The sequence below is a fragment of the Nannospalax galili genome, unplaced genomic scaffold, assembly GCF_000622305.1.
Source record: "Nannospalax galili isolate Female #2095 unplaced genomic scaffold, S.galili_v1.0 scaffold155, whole genome shotgun sequence".
In the NCBI taxonomy this organism is placed as follows: domain Eukaryota; kingdom Metazoa; phylum Chordata; class Mammalia; order Rodentia; family Spalacidae; genus Nannospalax; species Nannospalax galili.
In genome coordinates, this window is record NW_008339923.1 from 5,511,663 (window position 1) to 5,538,265 (window position 26,603).

Genomic DNA, 26,603 nt, shown 5'->3' on the forward strand with positions numbered 1-26,603 from the left:
TCCAAATGATTCCCTTAATGATAACACTCGGTGTAACCGCCGGGCTGGCTACTGGAACTGCAGGCTTGGGGGTGGCCACCCACACCTACTATAAACTCTCCCAACAATTGATTGATGATGTTCAACTTCTCTCAGAAACCATAGTAGAGATCCAGACACAACTTGATAGCCTGGCTGAGGTAGTCCTTCAAAACAGAAGAGGTCTAGACTTGTTAACTGCTGAAAAGGGAGGCATCTGCTTGTTTTTACAGGAGAAGTGCTGTTTCTACGCCAACAAATCCGGCATAGTTTGAGATAAGATCAAAAATCTCCAAGAACAATTAGAAAAGTGACTTCGAGAACTACAAGACAATCCCTTCTGGACCGGACTTGGCGGACTCATGCCCTACCTCCTTCCCCTCCTTGGCCCCCTCCTTGGCCTTCTGATAGTAATTTCCCTTGGGCCCTGGGCATTCAATAGGATCACAAAATTTATCAAACAACAGGTTGATTCAATTTTATCTAAGCCCATTCAAATCCACTATCAACGCTTAGAGATGACTGAGGCCCTGGAAACTGAATATGACAGACCCTTGAGGTCTCCTGGTACCTTAACCTCGGACTTATAACATAACTACCTAACATATATAACCAGACTAGCATGGGGTTGGTACATTCACTTTTTCCCGCCGAGCTTGACTGGCAGCCAGAGATGGGTAAGAGAAGTGGCCCCCACACTAAAACACCTAAGACAGGAGGGCCGCCAAAGCTGTGGCCTCATCCCATGATGGGTGTATGATTTGGGGGAGATCCCTTCCGACCTAAGACAGGCGCAGTCACCCGGGCAGGGACCCAAAGGTCCCTCACTGCTCTGCCTCACCTCCCCAAAGGTACCAAGAGCAAAAACTGTGAGAACTATAGCCTCTCATGGGAGGAGTTTGGACTACCTTTATTAAAGTAGAAGGGAGGAGATGTTGGAGGCCAAGCCTTAAGTGTACCCCTGCCCCAGTTTGAAACAACCAGGTGGCCTTGTAAAAACATGTTTTTCTTGTCCTGATTTTTTTCTACATTTTACTTCCTTATCTTGTGAAACCACCAGGGCTCATGACTGTAGTAGAAATTCCCCAGCAGGGCCTTGCCGCCTTCCACTCGCCCCGCCTTCTCTCCGCCCTTTACCTTCCCCCACCCTCCGCTTTACTATATTAACACTGTGTGATTGCTCAATAAAAGAGACTTGATCAGAATACTGTCTTGTCTCCATTTCTTCGTGCCCCCTGTCTATTCATTCCTCCAGGTTCAGTCTCGGTGCCCCACGCTGTTGCTCTGCAGGTCGGGGCACCCCGCCCCACCCTACAATGCACAGCCCAAGGATATCATGGGGAAACATCAGGTCAGATAAGCCCCAGATGAGAGGACTCCACAGTGTCCGGCATTCTTTGAAAGTGTCAGAAAGTGTCACAAAACTCAAGAATGAAAACTATCCCAGAGGAGAGGAAGTAAAGGACACAAGGTTGTGATATGCCAGGGGACTCTTAGGTTTAATCCTAAAGAGGACAAAGGACTGGAGTGGGAACTTTGATGGGCAGAACACATGGTTAAGTGACTCACATGGTACCAGCATGAACATTACAGCTATGAGAGACATTGGGGGTGCTGGCAAAGCTCCAGGGACTCTGTAGCATGCTGTGGCTTTCCTCAAAGTCTAAACCAGTTTCTATAACATTTAAAACCCCAAAACTTATGTATGATAGCTGGAGCTTTGAGTAGCTACTATTTAGACATACCAAGTATATACTATTCATTTAGCATGAGTTTATCTAGTATCTATTTAATATATTCAGTAGAGACTATGAAGGTAGCTTGTACACATTTCATATCTTTGGTTCATAGTTCTGTAAATAGACATCGATAGAAGCCTGACCAGCACACCGTCAACTTGCTGGCCACCCAGACTTGCCGGCAGGAGGCAAGGTGCAAGAGGCTGGCCTTGCAGATGTGGCCAAGGAAGGAAAGTGAAAACAGTAACAACACTCCAAGCTGCTGGAACCATGCTCTGAAGGAAACCCATCCTGGAGGGACCGAGCCACCCAGCACACTCCACTCCACGAGGTTGCTATAGTTGCTTTAACATCCCAGAGAAATGAGCAGGGATGAAGCTTTGCTCAGAAAACAAAGAGAGAAGAGACAACCTGGGGACTCAGGACTTCAGGGCTTCACCAGGGCTCTGATAATTAGTTTCCCCTGGCTCTGTAACTACGTCAATCTTTTGGGAAAGAGCAAAGAGGTATCTCTGCCTGGAGAATAGGGCACAGCTGAATGGTATTAGCATTCACTCTATGCCCAAACAATGAATCCATCAGAACCCAGAGGGTGGCCTGGCTTCAAGGCAGAAGGGCCTACAAGAATTCCTGAAGCTAAAACAAGCCTTGCCCCAAAGTTCAGGCTCAAGATTAACTGCACATTTGTAAAGCCCTGCTCCAACTCATATTGTTTATGAAAGAGGCTCCTGTTTGAAGAGTTCAGCTGAACCAGCTGTAAGATATCATATATTGTACAATGGGATTTTATTGTGTTTTACTATTCTACTTATAGTTTATTAGGTTGTATAATGTTAGAAAATTAGTATTTTTGTTGAAAAGATTGGATCTTTTGTATTCAATCAGTGAACAACTTTTTTTATGTTGCTTTATTGATTTGCTAAGTAAATAATTACTTTGGATTAGGAAATTTGGAGGGGTTGGTATATTTTCAGATGTATATATGCAAATGCACATATGTATATGTTTAGTAGTATCTTAAGAATGGGACTTAATTATAAACATGAAATCAATTTATATTTCATGTATGCCTTACACACGTTACACATAGTTATACAATGCATGTGTTTTGACTCTGATTATTCACAAAAGAACAGGTGTGGAATTTCTCCTTTGTAACATCAAGTTATTGCTCAACAGGTTTCAGATTTGGGATTTTCAGATTAAGAATGTTCACCTTGTAATCCTAAAATAATTTCTTTCCCTCCCAAAAAAGTTAAAGGAAAAGCAAGAAATATTTGAAGACATAACCCTGAATTTGCAAATTTCTTTTGAAGTCTACAAAGTCAGAGCTGTTGTGGAGAGCTGTGTCCACAACAAATGGCTCTGGGTTGGTTGGAGTGGGGGTGGGAGACACAAGGTTTCAGCAATAAACTCACAGAGCAAACTCCATGAATGTCACACTCTGACGCATGGCCGTGGCATTCACAGGGCTGACAGATTCCTCCAAAGAGTATTCCATCCACACGATAATAGCCGGGGAGGCAGGACTGCAAGAAAAAAGAGGCAATCTGTTCAGGGATGACCACTTGGGATTGGATAACCTCTCAGGGAGCTCATCCCTGGAGAACACTGATTCTCCCTCCCTAGGCATCCACTGATTGCCTGTAGCTCTTCCTCTAGGGGTGGGACCCTGTGAAATTTCCCACATCCACATTGCTATGTCAACTAATGTCGCCATTATGCAGGTCTTGTAAGACCGCCATACTGTTAAGATTGTATTGGTGCAGCTTCCCTATCATGTCTGGAATGCATTATCTACAGCAGGTGTCCTGTTTTTCTGGCTCTCAGAATCTTTCCACCTCCTCTTCCACCATGTTCCCTGAGTTAGGTGTAAGGAGTTGGATTATAGACATATCAACTAAGGCTAAGCACCACACAGGCCCTTATTGTCTATATTTTGACCAGGTGTGGAACTTTGGAATAGTCTCTACCTGTTGCAAAAAGAAGGTTCTTTGTTAAGTGGTGAGAAGTATGCTTATACACGAATATAAGAATATTTAGAATCAGTAAGAAATAAACACATGCACATGTGATGAGCCTCACTGAATAGACTCAGTGCATTATATGCACATAGTTATAAATGTATGTATGTATATGTAAGAACAATAAAGAAGTGGTCAAGAAATTAAGAGGGAGTGGGGGGCATGGAAGCAGCTGGGGGAGGAGCAGAAGGGGCAGAAATGATGCTAACACAATACTCATATATGAAATTCTCAAAAAAGTAAGTTGTTTTAGAAAACCTAAAAAACAGGGCTGGAGAGATGGCTCAGCAGTTAAGAACACTGGTTGTTCTTGCAGAAGACCCAGGTTCGAAACCCAGCACGCACATGGCAGCTAACAAGTGTTTGTAACTCCAGTCCCAGGGGATCTGACAGCCTCTTCTGACCTTCGCAGGCATTGTACCACACGGGTGCACTTACCTACATGCAGGCAATACACACATACACATAAAATAAATAAATAAATAAAATTAGAAAACCTGAAAAACTAAAAACAAAGAATGGTAATCTGTGCTCGCTAATGTGACTTTCTAATGCATTTGAAAAGCAAGTTGGTCAATTTTCCATGGACAGAGAAACATTTTCTCAGAGAAACATTTCTACTTTTCAAACATTTTCCTTGAGATAGCATCTCCATGCCATAAAAATGCACACTTTTTTAGGTGTACCATTCAGGGCCTTTCAGTAAGCTGCACATCCAGCACCAGAGCAGTCTCTTGCTTTCCTTTAAAAGTGGAGATGTGCACACAGAAACTTAAAGGCTATGCATGGGTAAGCATGGCATCCATGGCACACCACTGCAATGTTCCCCGGACAGCAATGACAGATCCCTGTCTAGTCAGTTTTCCATCATGAGGATCTTTTTTTCCTCTCACTCCCCTACCTTCCAATTCATTTAAAGCTGTCCTCAACAACGGATGTGTTCAAGGGCAGGTCTGGGTCACATTGCGTCAGTTTAACTGAACAAAGATTCCAGATGCACCTTCTGTAGGTTCAACCCAGAGGGGCCATGTAGGTCGTCCAAGAACCACCCCCACACAGTGGTGCATTTAACTCTCATGGAAACCCTGAGAAACAACACCTCTGCTTTACAGATACCAAATAGCACAGACAGTTACACAGTGGCTGGTATGTCCTTGGGATGATTCAGTCAGGTATGCATATACCCAAGGCTCTATCACACCCAGCTGCCAAGGACTCAGCAGACCCAAAATGCCTTTATAAAACAGACCTGAGACTAATTCATTTCAAAGTCAGCATATTCCCACAGGGACATGGAAGGAGGCAGCTTGGAATTGGCCTCTTTTAAAATAAGTCTCCTTGAACAGCAAATTTTTAGCATATATGCTATTTTTAGTACTAGGATTGAATCTTGGACCCTATAAATGCACTCTGCCACTGAGCTATGGTCCAATATTCTCAGCCTCTTTCCTACTTCTTATTTTGAGACAGGGTCTTGCTAACTTCCCCAGGCAGACACTGAATTTGCAATACAACTGCCTCAGCCTCCAAAGTACCTAGGATTATAGTATAGGCCTGCATCACTAGGCCTAACTAAAAGCTTTTTAAAATTTTTAATTTATTTCCATTTTATGTATGTAAGTGTTTTATGTGCATGAAGTGCACCATATGCATGCAATGTCCATGGAGGCCTCAAGAGGGCATCAGATCCTCTGGAACTGGAATTACAGACAGTTGCTAGCAGGCATATGGATACTGGGAACTGAACCTGGGTCCTCTGCAGGAGCAGCCAGTGCTCTTAACCACTAAGCCATCTCTCTAGTTCCTGTGAGTTTTTTTTAAGCATATAAATTATAAATACAGGTATTCACATCGACCTTGTGTAAGCCCCCTAATACTTCCACCTAACTCTGCTTCCCTTGGGGAGCAGGGCTCAGGTGTGGGTGAGCATGTAGTGGTGTCAATCTACAGGTCAGCAGCACCAAGTGCTTCAAAAGAATCCCGTTCCTATGATGGGATCCAGCAGCCTGAATCTGTAAGTCAGCTCTGAGTAAAAGTTTGTTAAAAGGAGGAGTTCTCCTGCCCAACAAAAACACTCATAAATGCATACACTTGGTTCCTCTGCATCCTCAGGGGCCAAATTGACAGATTCAAAGAACAATGACTATATTAAGGGAAAATGCCTCATACACACACATTTTCTGGTCTTTATTCCCTAAACAATGCAGTATGCCCACTCCTTACACAACATTTTACATTGCACTAGGTGGTGTACATAATTTAGAGAAGACCTAAAGTATACAAGTGCTTAGGTTACATGGAAACACTACACCACTGACATGCTTTGCACACAAACCTGCAAATTGGGATATTCTTATTGGGTCCTCCAACCCATTCCTCAGGGGTATTGAGACACCACTGAATTAAGTCTCCTATGCCTGCCTAAGCATTTGCAAGCCTGTCCCAGTGCTTCCAAAGCCCAGGGGACTTGGAGGAATCTAGTGGCAGTTTCTCTCTGCTGCCCCCTGCTGGCCTAGATAACTTAACTCCTAAGTCCAGGCTTCCCCGTTCCACATTCCTGTTTTAACTCCACAGCCCAAAGATGAGAGTTCCTAGAACTTAAATACATTTTCTTGGCTTAGAATAGCATGCTTGACACCTAAAAATCTTGGCTGGTTCCAAATACAAAACAAGCAAATGAAAAAAAAAGCAAAATATTTAAAATAGGAATATTTAATTAAATATCTGTATCATAAAATATGAGGCCAACTTTGTTAACTACATTGTTTATTATTTTTAAAGATTCATAAAAACAAAGGACTAAATTGACTCTTTGTATAAGTGATTACCAAGAAATCGTAGCCAATGACAAATGTTCATGATGATTTATATGGGAGGCATGATATGCATACGATGGTGGTGGTTAACAGTGTGGGTGAAGCCCAAATCCCAGTATGACTACATCCTAGCTGCAGGTCCAAGGCCTTGTTATTGAGCCCCACTACCCTTTGTTTCCTGGTCTTTAGGAGACAGTATCTGGAGCACGTACCAGAAAGCTATTGTCAGGATGTAATGAGGTAGCATACAGAGGGAGGTTAGAGCACAGTGAGATACACAACGCAGTCTCAATACTCAAACATATTTCAATACTTTGAAAAAATTATTACATTCGTTTATTTCTCTCTGTGTGTGCATGCATGTGTATACGTGTCATGGTGCACATGTGGAGGTCAGGGGACAATTCATGGAAATCAGTTCTCTCCTTCCACCATGTGAATCCAAAGGATGTAATTCAGGTTGTTGGGTTTATTAGCAAGTGCCTTTACCCACTGAACCATCTCACCAGCCAACGCATATCTCTCTCTCTCTCTCTCTCTCTCTCTCTCTCTCACACACACACACACACACACACACACACACACACACATTTCCCTCATCTCCATGAGGATTGGTTCAAGGACTTCAATGGATGTCAAAATCCTTGAATATTCAAGTCACTTATATGAAACAGTGCTATATTTGTATATAACCTATGCAGATCCTCCCTATATTTTAAATAATCTCTAATTGCCAGGACTGGTGTTGCATGCCTTTAATCTTAGCATTTGGGAGGCAGAGGCAGACAGATTTCTGTGAGATCCAGGCCAGCCTGGTCTGCATAGTGAATTCTAAGCTGGCTGGGGCAACAGGGAGACTCTGTATCAAAAACAAACAAAAAAAATAAGTAAATAATCTCTAGATTACTTATAATATCTAATAAATATGCATGCTATGTAAATAATTGCCACACCATATTGTTTAGGGAGCAATAATAATAGGTATAGATATATTTGATTCAATGTTGTCATCTGGGAACTATTCAGTCACTAGTCAATCTGTGGATATAGAACCTGTATTTCCATGTGAGGTCCAGCCTACTACAACACTCTAGTCAGGGGATACAGAGGTCTCGAGATGGTCATGGTTTATGTAAGGTTATCCTGGTCTGGCACAGGCAGTAAATGTTCAGATGATCAAGTCCAATCCTCCTTGGAAATGCAAAATCTGGCAAAGGCATTGCAAGTTTCCTACTGACTGAGGCAAAAAACAAACAAACAACAACAACAACAACAACAAACCCTCCAGGAACTTTTGAAGCACCCCAGTCAACCCTATTTTTAATTAATTATTTTTTGGGGGGTCTTTTTGAGACAGGGTCTCCCTGTAGCAACAGCACGCCTCAAACTCACTATGGAGACCAGGCTGGCCTCAATCTCACAGAGATCCGCCGGCCTCTGCTTCCCAAATGCTGAGATTAAAGGCATGTACCACCCACCGCTTGTGGCTTTTATTTTGAAAAGATTTGTTTTCATTATTTTTAATTATATGTATATGGGGGCGTGTGTACATATGAGCACAGGTTCCCTCAAGGACCAGAGGTGAGGGATCCCCTGGACCTGAAGCTGCAAGTGGTTGTGGGCTGATTGATGTGGGTTCTAGGAACTGAACTCAGGTCCTCTGCAGGGCACTATGTGTTCTTATAATTCAAGAATGACTAAACCACAGGAGTTTTCTAAAGTTAAAATGCAAATGTGCAACAAGAGGAGTTCAGTGCATCATCCATCAGGAAAGAACAGAAGGGAAGAGACCAGCACAGGGGCGCAGTACCTCACAGGATGTCCCTGTGTAGCCTTGGGGACATTCACAGTGTTCCACGTCGGCAGCTACTGTCAGGTCTATCGCATTAGGGCTTGCTATATCCAGAGAGATGGAGTCCAACCTGCAAACAGACAGAGATCATGATGTGGCTCATATGATTGCACATGGCATCTCATACCTCTAAGAAGGCAGGCAGGCTCCCAAAGACGTAGTTTAAAGAAAATGGACATGTTATTTTTGTGAGTACCTAGGGAGTTTCCCACCAGAACACTCTGGCAGCCATCATTAGTCCCAGGAGATGCTTCAACAGTTGTTGACAAGCTGTGCTACTGCCCAGAGGCTGCTGTGGGCAAGTTTTGAAGGTGTCTACCTGGAGTTGAAGTGTTTCACAGAAGTCCATCCATTCCATCCCCTTATCCCCCTTATCATGAATACAGAGCTGATCCTTCCATGTGTTCTACCTGCTTACTTTAGCAGCAACCAATTTTATGATTGCTAGATACTGTCAGAAATTGGTCTCCTCCAGGTAACCAAATGACCATGGATGGACGAGTTTGTTTAAATAACTGCAAAATTAAGGCCATTAGCATCAGGAAGAATGGAGAGAGAGAGAGAGAGAGAGAGAGAGAGAGAGAGAGAGAGAGGAGAGAGAGAGAGAGAGGGTGGAGAGAGAAGGGGGAGAGGAGAACAATAGGAGAGGAGGGGGGAGTGAGGGGGTGAGATAGAGGAGAGAGGAGAGAGAAGATAAAGAGAAGAGAGGAGAGGGGGAGACAAGGAGAGGGAGGGACAGAGGAGAGAGGGAGAAGAGAGATAGATAGGAGAGAGAAGAGAGAGGACAGGGAGAGAGAAAGGGAAAGAGGGAGAGAGGGAAAAACAGAGGGAGGGAGAAAGGAGAGAGGGGGAGAGGGAGGGAAGGGAGGGGAGAGGAGAGAGAGGGAGAAGGGAGATATAGGAGAAAGGACAGGGAGCAAGGGAAAGAGGGAGAAAAAGAGAGTGGGGGGAAAGAGGACAGAGAGGGGAGAGATTGATTGATTGATTGATTGATTGATTGATTCAGATGCAATATGGGCACTGTTGACTCAGCAAGCATCGCTTGGCAACATTCTTGAAAGTTCCTGAACCTAAAGTCAAGTCTGTTTCCTACTGGATTCTTTTCTCATGATGCACATCTTCAATAAAATATATTTATAAAAGTAATGTTAATATAGCTAGTTTCTGTAGTTGTGTCCTTATTATAATAATATTAAGCTTGAAATATACATAATAATGCAGACAAGATCGAGGTACCTTTGCCAAAAGTTTTTCCCACCCTTTTCAGCACCTACCTATAGAGAGCCATTTTTGCAGAATTGTAGTTGGCTCTGATTAAGAGATGTGTCACGTTAGCAAGCACCGTCATCAGCTGGTCGCGGTCAATCTCCCTTCTGGTATTAAAGTCCCGGAAGTTCTCAGGCACAAGTCTAACTACATTGACGTATTCCTCATAGGGTTGCAAGGACAGCCCCTCGGCCTGTGTGCTTAAAGTGAGTCCATTTCCCTAGCATTTAAAACCAAAAGGAAGGAAACTTGTAATTTAATTCAGTGATCAAAAATTAAAATCAAGTTCTGTGTTCAGCAACGTGGTTTACTTGTGCCCAGTTTCTTGCAGCAAATATGTAATTGTGTATGGCTCTCAATCCAGACTTACAACAGAAAGAACAGATATGGTATTCTTTCTTTTTTAGCGTGTGTGTGTGTGTGTGTGTGTGTGTGTGTGTATGTGTGTGTTGGTGGTGTATGCATGTTTGGCCATATACCCACGCGTGTGTGTAGGTGCATGGGCAACATACAGAAGCCAGGGGAGGATGCTGGGTGTCCTGTATCCTTTGTGATGAGGTCCCTCACTGGAGCTAGACTGATGGCCACTAAGTCCCAGAGAACTTCCTGTCTCTGGCCCCTACAGGACTTGGGTAGAGACAGATGAGGCCACACCAGTTTTTTACATGGCCATTAGGGATTTGAACTCAGGTTCTCATGCTCAGGCAGCAAATGCTTTTACCCATTGAACCATCTCCCCAGTCTGACTATATTCTTTTCACAGAAATTCTGATAATAAATCCAAAGAGTATACTTTGCTGGGGTCTTGGAAAAGAAGTAAAGCTACCCAAAACCCATTACTTTTTTTTTTTTTTTTTTTTTTTTTTTTTTTTTTCTGAGAGGGTCTCATTATTTAGCTCACTCTACCCTTCTGCTTCCATATCCCAAGTACTGTGATGGTAGGCATGTGCCACCACTTTCAGAGATAGTCTTGCTGTATTTCCCAGATTTCACTTTGAATTTCTGAACTCAAGCAATGCTTTTGCCTCAGCTTGTCCAGTAGTTCAGGACTACAGGCATGTTCTCTTGCACCCAGCTAATTGTTGGTGTTTTCTGAAATAAATAGAAAGTCTGAACCAGAGTGGGGTTGTTAAATGCCATGTTTATTTGCTTAGTTATCTCATCTCGGTTTTGGGGGAAAAAAAAAGAAAAGACACCCCAAAACCCCTTTTTTTTTTTTTTTTTTTTTTTTTTTGCTTATTAAGTGTGTGTGTGTGTGTACACACAGGTAGCGGTCAAAAGACAACCTGTGAGGGTTGGTTCTCTCCTTTCACTACATGTGTTCCAGGGATGAAATAGGTCCTCAGGCTTAACACTAAGCATCTTTACCTACTATTGATCCATCTAGCTGACAGTCATACTCCTAATCTTAACTAAAGAACCAAACTTGAAAAACTATGGACAGAAGGTATACCTGCAACTTTTCATAAAATGGATGTTATCAAATTTACCTTCTCAGTCCCTTGTCCTTCAGTACAGGCACAAGTGAATCTCCTCAGTTACCATCTCCTTGCTGTAAGCACCTTGTTTATCACTTATACTCATTCACAGACCCCCCCACCCCCATCCACTGAGCCCTGAGCTCTACAGCAAACCAGTGCAAATGAGTCACCTTGATGATGACATCGGTGTGAGACACGAGGTCACTGTCCACTGTCTCCACTGGAAGGTCGTAAGACACTGTGTATTTCAGGAGCCCACCAAACGCTGTCAGCTGGAATGATTAACAAGAATGAGCATCAGCGGACAATAGTCATAGCTTTAAGTCTGGGGGAGGGGTTGCTAGGGTCCTCCTGAAACAGCCAGGCTACCCACCCCAGCAGCCACCATAAGAAAGGGAATTTACACCAAAAGCAGTGGAAAGCCTGTTAGATACTGTTTAAGAGACATTTCCAAAATGTAGGATAGCCTTCACACACAGAAATGTGTATTCCTTTTCAAAGACCCAAAGTAACTGACTACAAGCCATTTAAATTTTCTATTACACATATTTATTCATTTGTCTATAAAGGGGTCTTCCACAGTGCTTGTGTGAAGGTCAGAGGACAACTTGCTGGAGTCAGCTCTCTCCTTCCATCATGTAGGGAGCAGGGATCAAACTCAGATCATTAGGCTTGACAGCTAGTATCTTTACCCAGTAAGACACTCGCCAGCTCTATGAATTGGTCTTAATCACACATTATCTTACTTAAATGAATGTTTTGATTTCATTGTCCAGCTTATTAGTTCTATCATTTAAAGGAAGCACTAAAGCATTTCTTCTTTTAAATATATGATTGGGGTGCCCTTTAATGTATATTAGGGGTAACTAATATATAATGTAGATTTTCTTCTTGAGGAATATGCTGAAATACACTTTTCAGAATGTAAGTTTACAATCATAAAATTAGACAAATGATTTCAAAAAGAAAAAAATCATTGAACTTTGTTGGCAAGATAATATTATAAATAGAGCATTATAATTATAATTTGGTAGAAAAATAATTTGATAGCTATTTCCAAAAATAAATATTCTTTTAAAATATATACAAGTTAAGTGCATACTTGTAATCCTAGCATTAAGGAGGTTGGGGCAGGGATTGTGAATTCTAGACCAGCCTGGGCAACATAGCAAGAACCTATCTCAAAAATAAGTACATAGATAAATATATATGCATATATACACATACACAGATATATATTCATACACATGTGAATATATATGCAAATTAGAAAATATAATAATAGGATTAACTGGAAGCATACCAAACTACAAGATTAAATTATTGTGAAGGTATACCATCACCTGAAAACAAACCACACTCCCAGTGAGACCAGAGCTGGAGTTATTAGTCCCCTGGCTGCATCTGCCAATTAATTAGACTCTGGAGAGAAGAGGCATTAATTGGTGAGGGGAATGGAACACCTTTGACAGGAAGGTTCAATCTTAGAAACCAACTTTGCAGACACTCAGCACTGTAGATCATTACCTTGCATTTTCTTAAAATTAAAACAGACATTATTCTGCCCATCTGTCAGCATCATATGGCAACACCTTGTCCTGGTGAAGAGACAGGACAGCAGAGCAGACACTCCCTCTCAGGAACCTTCCTGGGGCTTTCCACATACCAGGGGCTCCACTGTGCCACGGACCACTTCACTAAGTTGACCGCTAGCTAACGTGGAAGAGCAACTATCACATTATAAAGGCCCAAGTTATCTAGAGACCAGAAGAGGGAAGGAGAAAGCCAGTGATGGTGAGGGATTTGAGGCCTCACAACATACACTGCTTAGGAAGTGGGTGCAGAACAGAAGTTTATGAAATGGCCATGATAAAACGTCAAACGAGTCCTGCTGTCAACTCCAGCTGAAGTCGGGTGGACAGTAAGTCTGCTTAGAGAGTGAGCAGTAGAAGTTCTTAATGTTCTCTGAGCTTTCCTTCTAGACGTTGTTCCATCCAGTCACACATACCTTGTTTCCAAGGTAGGCTTCGGGAGCTGCCCAGTAGTACTTAGAAGCCAGTCTCTGCATGGCCACCGTGTTGTTGATGCTAATCTGATGACGTCCGCCCAGCACACCCTGCTGAGACCCAATCTTATTTGGGCTGATTAAGTCAGTAACCAGCCACCCCGACATATCAGTCACCTTAAAAAAAAAAATGAAGAATTTCAGAATATGAAACAGAGGTCACCTTAGACTTCATACAGTGCTGAGCAAATATTTTTGCAATAAGGAAGCAGATGGACTAAGTTTAACTAAGGATCAAGTTTAAGTATACAATACAGGATCTTTCCACTTGTCAAAAAACCAAGAAATGCTGAGTACATGGCATGCACATATTGAATCCAGATCAATTCTACACAAAACTACAGAGATAGAGGCTGTATAGTTTAGATTTTTAAAAATAATAAGGAACCTGCTTCAAGTTCAATACCCCTAAGGCAAAAATGTTGCGAATCCCAAACAACTGGAGTCACACGTGGAAAACTTCCCACCTGACCTCCTATGAGCCCTAGGACGGTGCACTAAAATACTATATGAAGTCATCTTCAGGCTACATGGACAAGGTATATATGAAAGGTAAACAAATTTCATGGTTAGACTTGACCTTCCCTTGAGATAGTTCATGTAGATATATGCAAATATACCCCAAATTGGAAACAAGCAAAATCCAAAATGTTTCTGTTCCCTGGCAGCTCAGGTAAGAGGCACCTAGGCTGTAAGTGTGTTGACTAAAATGAGTTCACCATTTTTACTGCCCCTTCTTGGTTGTTCTTGCTTTATACTCAAATGATGAAAAATGTACAAAAACCTCAGACCCTGCATTGCCACGTGTGTCACCTACCGGGAAATGATGATGTTCACCCAGTGTGGTGACAAGAGTCACCGACAGCTATGCCTTGAACACAGTATCTACTACCTCACCTCCAGCCATCACTCATGATCTCCTCCCCTGGTTTCTATTTTGTACCCCCAAGCCCATTGCCCAGAGCTCCCCATTCCCCCAAGCCTGCCTGTCCTCACACTAATCTGTGCCCCTCTGTTCTTCCCACTCCAGCGCCTCCCACCACCTGCTTCTTTGAGATGAACAATTCTCAAGACCCCAAGTGTGCTCCACAGGAGAAATGGAAATGGAATGTATTCCAGAACACCATACCATCCCATTGTTTCAAACATAAGTGGAAACAAACACAAATTAGATAGAAAATATCAGAATAATTTTAGGAATAGATTCCCTTGGATTCATGCTAGGGCTGTTCCAAATGGTTAAGAGTGGTGTTTCGGGGACAGCTGGCCATCTGGTCCCATAGCCCAGCCACAGAGGGCCCCATCAGGCAATCTGCTTATTAACCAACTGGCACAGTGTCTCTTACCTGACCAATGGGCCACGAAAGGCTGTCACAGACGTCAGAGACGCCAAAGCAGAAGCACTCAGAGCAGCCTTGGGGGTTTCTTTCCTTCAAGTTATAGAACCCTGGCTTGCAGCGATCACAGTTTTCCCCCTCAACATTTTTCTGCAAGTTATAAGAAAAGATTAGCTGGTAAAACTAATGTGTCCAGAGAGACAGAAAAAAAGGCACGGTAACAGGGAACAATCTACAGAAGGTGGTAGTCCTCAGAAACTCGTAAAGACCTCAAACAGGTGCAAGGCCTCAAGACATTAGTTAGTATTTACAGAATAGGTGCTCTCAGAGTCCTGAGAGCAAGAATTACAGGCATACACCACCGTGCTTTGCTTATACAAACATTTTACAATCTAAAGAGGGATATATAATTATTTGTTTTAATTACAAATACTTGAGATTATTTTCAGTCAAATATAACATGCCTGAGACTCTGCTTTCATGAATAAGCACATAAGGTACAACAGGAAATCTCAGGAATTCCAGGGAAATTGTAATTAATATCATATGACCAAATAAGACCCTCCCCTGGTGCCACGTCTGTGCATTCCTGTGATTATACAATTCTAAGAGAAATCTAAGATAACAAATATGCATTTCTCTAGTGTTCCAGGAAATTCAGTATTTACCTAGTTCTCCCCCGAACACAAAGCTGAAAAGGAATGCCACAGGTAACGAAGCTAAGGCCAAAGGAACGGTATGCGCTGTTGGGTCTCATTGAAGAGTCTCAGAAAATGCCTCAGGAATATATGGCCGTTACCCAGAGGTACCACAAAAGAAAGTCAAGAGCCCATCTAAGTTCAAGGACACACACTTGCTGTGACATGCAGGAAGGTTGTTGCTCAAACCTTCCTGTTTTGTGCAAGAATTGATCTTCTGAGCCAGAAGGGAGGACCGCAGAAGAAACCCGGAGCATCTTTGACTTGTACACTCACCTTACAAAGACATGGCTCGGTACAAGGATCGTCATTTATGCTGCCAACAGTGTTGCAGTCACAGGGGACGCAGTTCGGGTAACCCCGATAGCCAAATTGGCAACGATCACATTTTTCACCTGCATAGCCTTCCTTACATGGACACTGACCTGGCCACTTCCCTGGGGAAGAAAACGACGACGATCCAACATGAAGTTCAGAGGCTTAAAGCAAGGGTAAACTGCCACCCCACCCCCATCATCATTACTATCATCCCATCAGCAGCCACATGGAAGAATCAGTTCAGTTGTGCAACTGACCCTCCACAGCGACAGGGAGCCCCCCAATCCCATATCCACTCCTGCCCATGGCTGAGAATCTGCTGAGTCACTGAGGTCGTGAACAGATGCTACCTAGTAAGGAGCTGTGGTATAAGCAAGTCCATTTGGGGAAGGGAAAGAGCACTGTCATTTACAAAGTTAGCTGGAGGATCTCTCTGCTTTGTGAGCTGATGTATGCAGAAGCCCCGAACTGTCTTCTAATACCTGAAAAAGCAACTGCTATTTACTGTATGTTACAAAGTGAGCCTTACTTCTTGCATCAAATGCTCAATCATGTACTCAAATTCAAATGCCACTTCATCACCCCAACACAGTCACCTCGACACCCCGTCTCTCTCCAAATCATGATTACTAAATTTGCTTTATGCCCACAGCACCATGCCTACCTGGCACTGAATTACTTGTGGCCTTGTTTAGTGCTGACTCTGAGCAGAGACCTTGATCATGTTCATATACAAACCTTAGGTTCTAGAAAACTCCTTGACATGTAGCAGGTACTCAATTCAAATTTGGTGAACAAAAGAATCAACACAGGATTAAATCCCTAAACATCTACACATGGACAATACTTCTATCGGAACAAGCATTCCGCACATACCCCCACATCACTGCAAACACAATAATGAGCCAAGGACTCACCACTGTGTAAGTCAGAATGGAGATCATCCTTGATACACACAGAATTGAGGGACCCCACGGGGTCACAGTCACAGGGACGGCAAGGCTCATCCTCATAGGGAGATACCTGAAAGGCAGAAGTTGTCCTGGATGATCTCACTAGAAATAACAGCATCCTGTCAACCAACTGTAAGAGCTTCTTACTCAAGATGAGGCTACTACAGTGATTTTTGTCTAACAGGTGGTTTAAGTGTCAGGAGAGTAAAATGGTCATAAGTGGAAGGTTCCAAATATTTAAATTTTTAAAAATTATATTGCTTGATTGAGTGAATGTGGGATGGGGTATATGTGCCCTCACATGCACCCATAGCATTCAGAGGACAACCTGAGGAGTCAGTCATTTCCATCATGTGAGTCCTGGGAATCTAACTAAGGTGATCAGGCTTGGCAGCAAGTGTTTCACCCAGTGAGCCATCTTGCTCATTCCTAACATCTTTTTAAAGATTTTATGCATATTAGCGTTTAACCTGCAAGTGTGTAAGTGCACCTCTGTCACAATGCTCACGGAAGCCAGAAAAAGGTGTTGGATCCCCTGGAGCTAGAGTTACAGATAATTGTTAGTTGCCATGTGGGTACTGGGCACTGAACTCCTCCGGTCCTCTACAAAAGCAGTAAGTGCTCTTAACTGCTGAGCCATCTCTCAAGCCTTAATCTCTTTAAAAAAAAAAATGTTTTTGAGATAGGGTCTTCCTATAGCCCCAGCTGGCCTAGAATTCATTTAAGTAGATCAGGCTGGCCTTGATCTCATGGAGGTCCTTCTACCTCTGCCTCCCAAGGGTGTTGGGATTAAAGGCATGTGCCACCATGCCCAGTGCTATTCATTTTTATTTTATGTATATGAATGTTTGCCTGCATGTATGTAAATGTACCAGATATGTGCAATGCCAATAAACATCAAAAAAGGGTATCAGATTCCCTGGAACTAGAGTGACAGATGGTTGTAAGCTGCCATGTGGGTGCTGGGAACTGAACCCAGGTCCTCTGCAAGAGCAGCCAGTGCTTTTAATCACTGAGCCGTCTCTCCAGCCCTGACATCTTTGTGATGGTAACAAGAGTCAGTATCATGAGCAGATGCCATCCTTTCTCTCGGCCACTGCTCCTTTCTTCTCTACAGTCTATCAGTGCAATCACTGAGCCTTCCCTATACACCAGCCATGATGATCAGGAAACACCTACATATCACATCAATGGAGAATAGACTATTATTATTGGTTAAATCCACACATCTACAGTTAGAATTATCTAGCTTACAGGATCCCAAATTTAAGTTAAATAACAATGCATGCATATCCTACTTTGAGCAAAAGAGCAAGGCAATGTAGGTAACAGAAATCTAAAGACAACTGGCACCACAAGAATTTAATAAAGCCTAATAAAAGGAAACGAGTCTTCAGTATAGAGTTGAGACTTGGTGGTCTGTTTTCCACCTTGGAGGGCAGTGGAGCTCTGCTGTTGGAAGGAAGAGACTCACTTTGTGGGGTCTGTAGTATTCATCGATACAGGTTTCACAGTTGATCCCCGTGGTGTTCTGCAGGCAGTTGATACAAACCCCTCCTCCACTGTACTGTCCAGCAATGTTTAGGCTTCTCTTCTGATTCGCAACATTTTCGTCATAGTAACAATCTTTGGCTTTATTGTGACAATTACATTCTAGGAGAATATTTTAACATCTCAATTAACACACATAATATACCCTATATAAAGAACACTCTTATTTATGAAGTTAATTTCTACAATGTAAAATTCTAGAATAAATAATTCAGTGGGACAAAGACCAAAATCCCAGAGGACAAGTGAGAATAGCTGTCAAAATAATAACTGTGCAGGGTGGAAACAGTGATGCACAGCTGTAATCTCAGCACTGGGGAAGCAGGAAGACAGAGAGTTTGATGCTAGCCTGAGCTACACAGTGAGACCCTGTTTATTAAAAAATGTAATACATGAGGCTTGAGTGTAGCTCAGTAGCAGAGTTCTTGAGCAAATGTGTGGCCCCAGGACTAAAATCAAGAATAAAAAGCAATTCTGTAGAAGTTTGTGATTTGCAACATTTTTCTGTGTCCGAAATATATTGAAAGCTGGAATATGTTACTAGATGATCTCTTTGCACAAACTCTTAGAACTGCTAGGAAATAAAAAGCAGGAAGGATGGAGTTGAAGTGAAATAATGCTTTTAAAATTTTAATCAAATGTTTTTTTACTTTGTGTGTATGTGTTTGGGGGGGAGGCACATGCATGTCACTGTGTGCGTATGGAGATCCAAGGACAATGGATGGGAGTCGGTTCCCTGCTTCCACCATGTGGGTCCCAGAGACTGATCTCAGGTTGTTAGGCTTCATGGCAAATGCCTTTACTCACCAAGCCATCTCGCCCACCCCAGTAATTATTTTTACTCTGTATATTGTTCCTATTGAAATTTTACACATATATTACATATCTAAAAAATAACTTTAGCTGGGGATGTAGCTCAGTAGTGCAGTGCTCACCTAGCTAGGGGAGGTCTTCTAGGTTCAATTCCCAGTACCATTAATTAATTGATTAACTAAAACTCCAAATTAGCAACTAATTAACAAACAAATGGGAAAGGAAACTTAGCGGATACATAACAATACCTTTAAACTTCATTAAGGTGATCTGTAACTTTGGATACCGTTTGAATTGCTAAGAAACAAGTCTTGTCATTTCAAAGATTATTAAGATGCCATATGTTAATCATACGAGGAGACAGGAAAGCCTTTATTCTTTAAATTTTGAGTGTACTTACCCTCGCACATGTTACCAGAAGAAATGGTTCCAGGTCTCCAGGGCTGTTGATGATAGCCAGGACAACATCTGTCACAGCTCTTTCCACATGTATGATGCTCACACTGACATTGTAGTTGCTAAACAAACAGGGATACAAAACAGTAAATGTATATTTCTCTTAATCTTATTTAAGGAAAGAAGCTACCACAGTCTTACATGTTAAGACCACATAGTTGAGGATTCATGACTATAGCAAACAAACTGGCATTAACCTGTGGAGAAGACTATGTATGCACAACCTGATTATAGCAACAAAACTAAAATATGGGTGACTAGCTAACAAAATGTTCTTAAAAAGATGAAGTGACATTAAGAATTAGAAGTGCTTATGGGGCTGGAGAGATGGCTCAGCAGTTAAGAGCACTGACTGCTCTTGCAGAGGACTTGGGTTTGATTCCTAACATCCACATGACGGCTACGAACTGTCCTTAACTCCAGTTCCAGGGGAATCCAAAGCCCTCTTCTGATCTCCACGGCATTGCATGACATGGGTGTACTCACATACATGCAGTCAATAGTCAATACACTCATACACATAAAATAGAAATAATAATCAATAAAATATTTAGAAATGCTTATTAAGATTTTATCAATTATTTAAGACATTTTCCCAATTTCATTAATATATAGTTCAGTATCAGAAACTGAATGATGGGAGGGGAGAAATAGCTTAGCAGGTAAAAGTGCTTATTGCCAAGCCTGATGACCTGAGGTTGATCCCCAGGACCCCACTGTGGGAATACTGAACTGGCTCCCACAAGTTGTCCTCTGATTTCCCTGGGCATACCATGGCCCAAGGCACACTAGGCACACACAGACCCACACAGAATAAATAAATAAATGTTAAAAAAATAGTAAAAAAAAATACATGAAGTGCTGCGGGTGTGTCTCCATGGTAGAGTGCTTGCCTAGCATGCACAAGGCCCTGGGTTCAATCCCAAGCAGTGCAAAAATTAAATATAAATAATGACTCTCTTATAAGAACATGGAAGGCCTCTAAATTGTAAACCTTAATATGGTCAATTTTACATCATGATATCTTACACCAGATAACAGAGTGAGGAATTAATTAGAAACATATCCTCCAATCAAAGCAAAATAATGACACTGCTAAGAAAATGGAATCAATTAAATTATTGGAATTTTAAAAACTTTAGTATGATTTGAAGCCTTTTACTGCTTGCCTTGAATAAAGATATGAAATGTTACACCTGCAACTTCTCCATTAATACCTACTAGAACTCACCTTTGTAGTTTCATCCCACGGGCAGCTGCTAGCATGGCCATAACAGATACACATCCCGCCAATAGAAATGTCTTTTATTGAATAGTAGTACTATGGAAAAGAGTGTTACAAACAGAAATTAAAACCTCTTTAATTCAGAGCAAAGTAAATGTTGGTGCTCAACAAATATCTCAGGTAATTTCATGAGCTATTTTTGATCATCTAAAATTAATTACATGAACATTTAAAAATTATATTTCATACACAAAGAACCTTGGTGCTCAATTAAAATCAATGGTGCTCAAAGTAGCTCATCAACCTAAAAGAGTCTGAAAGAGTTTTCCAACTCAGCTTCATCTTAAAACAGTCATCTTCAAAATCCATGCTGTTGAACTTTCTAATACTGGTAAAGTGAACATATCACAGTATAGAATGAATGATAGGGCTGGAGAGATGGCTCAGCAGTTAAGAGTACTGACTGCTCTTGCAGTGGACCCAGGTTCAAGTCCCGGCACCCACATAGCAGCTGAGATTAAGGGCATTTGGCTACCACACTCGGCTCAGATTCTAATATTGTACAAAAAAAAATTATACGGGAGAGTAGAAGTTAAGAATACTTCCTGCTCTTCCAGAAGAGCTCAGGTCCCAACGCCCATGTAGGACAACTTACAGCTGCTTGTAACCCCAGCTCAAGGGGGTCCAAGTCCCTCTTCTGGACTCTGAGGGTATCTATGAGAGAGAGAGAGAGAGAGACAGAGAGAGAGAGACAGAGAGAGACAGAGAGAGAGAGACAGAGACAGAGAGACAGAGAGAGATACACAGAGAGAGACAGAGAGAGACACAGAGAGAGATACAGAGAGAGAGAGACAGACAGAGAGGAGAGAGGAGAGGAGAAGAGAGGAGAGGAGAGAGAGAACACATTTACCCAGCCACAAAAATTAAAATTAAAACTAAAATATTGTTTTACAAAAAGAAGGTACAAGGAATCATCAAGAGCCCAACTGGTTTGGGTCATAATTAACTGACCATGATACTTTCTATAATGACTAAATAATGAAACATTTGTTAATTGGCACAAGGATGTACTAATAGATCAAGGGGAAAATTGGACTCCAGAAACGGACACACAGTAATAAAGTCAAACAGTTTTCAACAGGGGCATCAAAATGACTTCATGGAAGAAAAGTATTTTGACACACGATTTAAAATACCATATATAGCTATAAGAAGGGGTGTAACTTGAGTCCAAATTCACACCGAACACAAAAATTAATTTGAGATGGATTATAGATATAATTATGAAGATTCTAGAAAAAAGCATAAATGAATACCTTTTAAAACTTGGGATAAGCAACATTATTTGAGAGGGTATAGAAACAATTAACCATGAACAAAAAAATGGTAAGATGGATTTCATAAAAACTGAGAGCTCTGTTCATCAAAAGTTAGAGCTAGAAAAGTAAACGAAGAAACTATATGCCAGCATGATGGCACACACCTTTAATCCCAGTCCTTTGAGAGGCAGAGGCAGGCGGATCTCTGTGAGACTGAGGTCAACCTAGTCTACATAATGAGTTCTAGGCAGGCTGGGACTAGGGAGACCCTGTCCAAAAAAAAAAGAAAAAACTATAGACATACATAAAATGATTATATACGTATCTCTCAAAAAATAAGGATGTATTTAATAGCTAAGAAGGAAAAGGGCTGTCCAAAAGGAACAAAGAAAAGAGTACATCCCTGAAACAAGACACAACAGTCACAGAAGCTGTCGTATACTCACACGTCTTGTGACGATGGGATCAAGGTCTTTGGGGTCCAGATGGCTAAGGGTCATAAGGTCTGCATTCAGTGTTCTAATGCGCTGTAGGCGAAGGCGGATGTACCGCGCAGAGGTGAATTCCAGTAACTTGGGCGAGGGATCATCAGCACTTGGTCTGCCATTGATGAGTGATGTATGAATCTGAAGATAGCCAAACATACATTTCAAATACAAGTATGAAAATATATAGTTTTGATTAAATCTGGGACATAATCTTTACAAAGATACTTTTTAAATTAAACCAGGCAACTAGGTACTTGTAAAAAAAATCTAACATGCTGACTACTTATGGATAACTTTGACCCTTACTCTGTCTTCAATTTGTAGGTGACCCACTCCCTATCTCAGAGATTGCTGGAAATCTTTGAAAAGGGCACTTCTCCCAGCCTTGTGGGGATATTTTAAATATCCAGCATTAGGCTGTGCCTTCTCAGAAGCAAAGACTTGATGCCATGAACAGGCTGGAGTGTGAGAAAAAGATGCCTTGATTTCTCTCTGCTCTGTAACCACCTTCTGCTGAGCTCCTTCCACGGAGAACACTGGAGTTTTTGTAGTGTTCACTCATCAAGCCAGGTGCTAAGAACGGGCAGTTTTCTTTTCACGCTGAGTTTTCTGAAGTGTACGCTAAGCATTGAGCTGTCATCCTTCATGCACATCTCTGTCTTCGACGCTCTTCAAAGGGAGGGAGGACTACAGAGGGAAAATTTGGAACTGTATCTTTAAGAAGTACTTCAGCGCTCCAACTTTTAAAATTTATTTTATTTTATATGTATCAGTGTTTTGCCTGCATGTATGTAAAAGTACACCTATATCATGTAATGCCTGCAGAGGCCAGAAGATGACACTGGATTCCTGGAACTGGAGTTATGGACAGTTGTTAGTTGCCATGTGGGTGGTGAGACCCAAACAGGGGTCCTCTGTAAGAACAGCCAGCTCTCTTACTTGCTGAGCCATCTCTCCAGCCCATAGCACTCTCTTTTTAATTTTTCTTCGTATTATCATTATTGTTATGAGAGACAAAGTCTTGCTACATAATGCCCTTGAAGTCATGATCCTCCTGCCTCAGCCTTCTGAGTCCAAGAATTACAGATACATGCCATCGTGTCTGGCTTTTCTTTAAATACAACAAATGTTCTTCTCCTGGAGTTATGGAAAGATGCCTCAGGGGAGGGACTGATTGAGCTCAGTCACAGGTGAACACTGAGGGAAGTCCATAAAGGGAAGAAATCAACAAGATAAATCTGTCTGTGGTGAAATTAATCCTAACAGGCACTAGTCAAGGCTACTTTAGATAGTGGGTAGCTGTGTGGCATAACTTTACATTGAAAGTGATTGATTTTGAGTGTTCAACACTGGCTCCTCACGGCTATCAGAATATTTGACCCAGGGGTCTCTGCTCACAAAAACCCATCACTGCGGTGGGCACAGTACCTCTCCATGCTCAAGTGGCACCAGTCTGGAATAATATGAGGTGCAGATCACTTCGTTGTCAGCTCTGTAAGTGGGCGGCCCCCGTCTTGGAGTTATTTTGTAGCGTGTCAAACACTCTGTGTCGCTGACTGCGTAATACTGCCAAGGTTTGAACTTGATGCCATCCACAGAGCGCTCAAGAATCCAGTTTCCAGGCCGAGGGGCATTGGCGGCTTTAATGATCACATATGCAACTTGAAAGACCTGAAACAGAGACACCAGAAAATCTTAATCCAGAATTAGTGTGTCTAACAAACAGACAAATCTGTAGGAGCTCAGCTATGTGGGGAACCTAAAATAGCCCAACTCACTGAAGCACGAAGTAGAAGGCCTGCTACCAGGGGCCAGAAGAAGGGCAATGGGCAGAGGTTGGGCGAAGTGTATGAGATTCCAGTCATGTAATTTGTGTGGCTCCAATGTATAGCAACATGAATATGATACTAAAACTATATCTGTACTGGACTTTACTAAAAAGGTAGCTCTTCTGTGCTCTAACCACACACACAAAGAAGGCAATGCTAGAATTACAGATAAAATAATAATCTGGATTGTGGTTATTTCACAGTACATATGTACAACAAATCATTAAGTTGTACACATTAAATATACAAAATTTAGAAACAGACTCTGTAGCAACTGCTCAAAAGCCAGAGTGCTTCTTGGGGTAATGGTTATATAATATAACGGCTGTCTATGCTTTTCTATGCTTTTGAGTGCAACTGTTTACACTTGTTAATCAGAAACCTGTGCTCCTTGGTGGTATTTGTTTCAAAATAAAAGATGTACACTCAAATTTATACTGTTATCACTAACAGTATTACCATTAATATGAACTTATTCTGCTGTTTCCAGTGTCTTCCTTTACTTAGTGTTATGTTATATTAACAAGAGTGTTAAATATACTTCTTATAATAAATTGGAGGTAATATGTAAATATGAGAAAGAAAGCTCACCATATGTCTATCAGAATGACTAAAATAAAAACATTGACAATACCAAATATTGACAATGATGTAGAGCAACAGAAAAATTCACTGTGGGTGAATGGGAATGCTAAATGGTTGGTCAAGTTAGAAGACAGTACAGCAGTTTCTTATAAAACTAAAAGTCCTGACTGTGTAACCCAATAACTGTGCTTCTTGTAAGCACCCAGAAGAAAACTCAAACACAGATGTTTATAACAGCTTTGTTTATAATTGCCCAAACTTGGAAGCAGCCAAGAAGTCCTTTGATAAGTAAATGGATATACAAACTATGGTACATCCAAACAATCACACATTTTTCAGTCACGAAATAAATAAATATCAAGCCACAAAAAGATCACAAAAGACGAGAAGGAATGTTAAATGAGTATCACTAACTGAAAGAATCCAGACAGAAGAGGCTGCAGACTGCAGGATCCCAACTCTACGACATCCTGGAATACACAAAGCTATGAAGACAGTAAAGTGGCTGTCAGAGGGTCAGGGGAGGGAGGGGGCAGAAGTGAGAATGGAAGATAGAATGACCCTGGAGGACAGGAGACATTATACATCTGTCAAAACTTACTGAACATGTAACAATTTAGAAGGGTAAACTATGGGCTTTGTTACTAGAACATCCCTGCATGAACATGGGACCATCAGCATCCCACACTAATTCGAGATGTTAGTGACAGACAGACCCATATACTTTCCACCCATTTTACTGAAAGCCTAAAACAGTGTAAGTCAGCAACATTAAAAAAAAAAACTGGTCAGTAGAGAAGAAGGAAATGGAAAAAAGGGATGTAGGTGATGATGAACAGTAGATGGGTGAACAGTATGGAGAAAGCAGTTGAGAGAGCTCAGATTTAGAAAGGACTTTTGGAGCTGCCTAGCCCCAAATCCAGCACGGAGGAGGAATCACCTCTCCAACTGCCCAGCATCTCTTGCAGCATTTCCAGAGGCAGTAAATTCACTGGCTCCCGAGACAGTGTTTGCTTCCTGCCAACCCTATTTCTACACCTATTGATCATAAATTCTACTCCGTGGAGTTTCTGAAAAGATGCTAGACTACACTTTGAAATATTTTTTTTAAACTGTCAAATATCACCTTCAAAATCCAGTCTTCTTCCCTCCCTCCCTCCCTCCCTCCTTCCTTCCCTTCCTTCCTTCCTTTTCTCCCTCCCTCCTTCCCTTCCCCTCCCTTCCACCCTCCCTCCCTCCCTTCCTTCATTCCTTCCTTCTTTAATTCTCCCTTCCTTCTCTTTCAAGTCACTTTCTTCTATCAGTGCTGGTTTTTCCAAGGTTCAAATACTGTGTGATAGAGCGGAGGTGTCATTTGCTTCTGTTCAGCTGGTATATAGGCCCAGAAGCTCTAACTCTATTCTCCTTTCAGTCAGCTACTGTCTGCAATAACATTCACTCCCCATGTGTAAGCAAATCCCCCCTCTTTTTGCTTTTGCCATATGTTTTGGATTCCCACAGGCCTGTGAACTCTACCCTGAGTTAACTCTGGCCCACCTACTTCTGAATCCTCTCTTGCTGTTGTGGACCCCCACGTGACCCAGTGCCCTACTTTGAGCCATCATTGGCCCTCTCTGTACTTTCTCAGTCTCGCATGTGAGTATGCATGTACGTGGAGGCCAGAAGTCAATCTTAAGTGTTATTTATCTTTATGTATTTTACTCATTTATTTTTATTTTATATGTATACATATAAAACATGTATTTTGCCTTCATGTATAAAAATGTACTA

At 41.8% G+C, this 26,603-nt stretch overlaps 1 protein-coding gene across 3 annotated transcripts in view; it reads right to left on the reverse strand.

Annotated features, from left to right (window-relative positions):
• The window catches only part of Lama1 (laminin subunit alpha 1), a 150,818-nt gene that overhangs the window by 68,575 nt on the left and 55,640 nt on the right, over positions 1 to 26,603 (reverse strand). For all 3 annotated transcript variants that reach the window (XR_003849788.1, XM_029564302.1, XM_008834653.2), the window contains exons 4-16: positions 23,848 to 24,090; positions 22,378 to 22,557; positions 20,619 to 20,708; positions 19,332 to 19,449; positions 18,042 to 18,220; positions 16,532 to 16,637; positions 15,573 to 15,733; positions 14,608 to 14,748; positions 13,205 to 13,378; positions 11,367 to 11,468; positions 9,724 to 9,935; positions 8,408 to 8,519; positions 3,176 to 3,286 (exon numbers count right to left, since the gene is read on the reverse strand). Coding sequence is in view for 2 of the 3 variants with exons in the window: in XM_029564302.1 (XP_029420162.1) it covers positions 3,176 to 3,286; positions 8,408 to 8,519; positions 9,724 to 9,935; positions 11,367 to 11,468; positions 13,205 to 13,378; positions 14,608 to 14,748; positions 15,573 to 15,733; positions 16,532 to 16,637; positions 18,042 to 18,220; positions 19,332 to 19,449; positions 20,619 to 20,708; positions 22,378 to 22,557; positions 23,848 to 24,090 (1,929 nt within the window). In the remaining variant the exon portion in view is untranslated. The remainder of the gene's footprint in view (positions 1 to 3,175; positions 3,287 to 8,407; positions 8,520 to 9,723; positions 9,936 to 11,366; positions 11,469 to 13,204; positions 13,379 to 14,607; positions 14,749 to 15,572; positions 15,734 to 16,531; positions 16,638 to 18,041; positions 18,221 to 19,331; positions 19,450 to 20,618; positions 20,709 to 22,377; positions 22,558 to 23,847; positions 24,091 to 26,603) is intronic.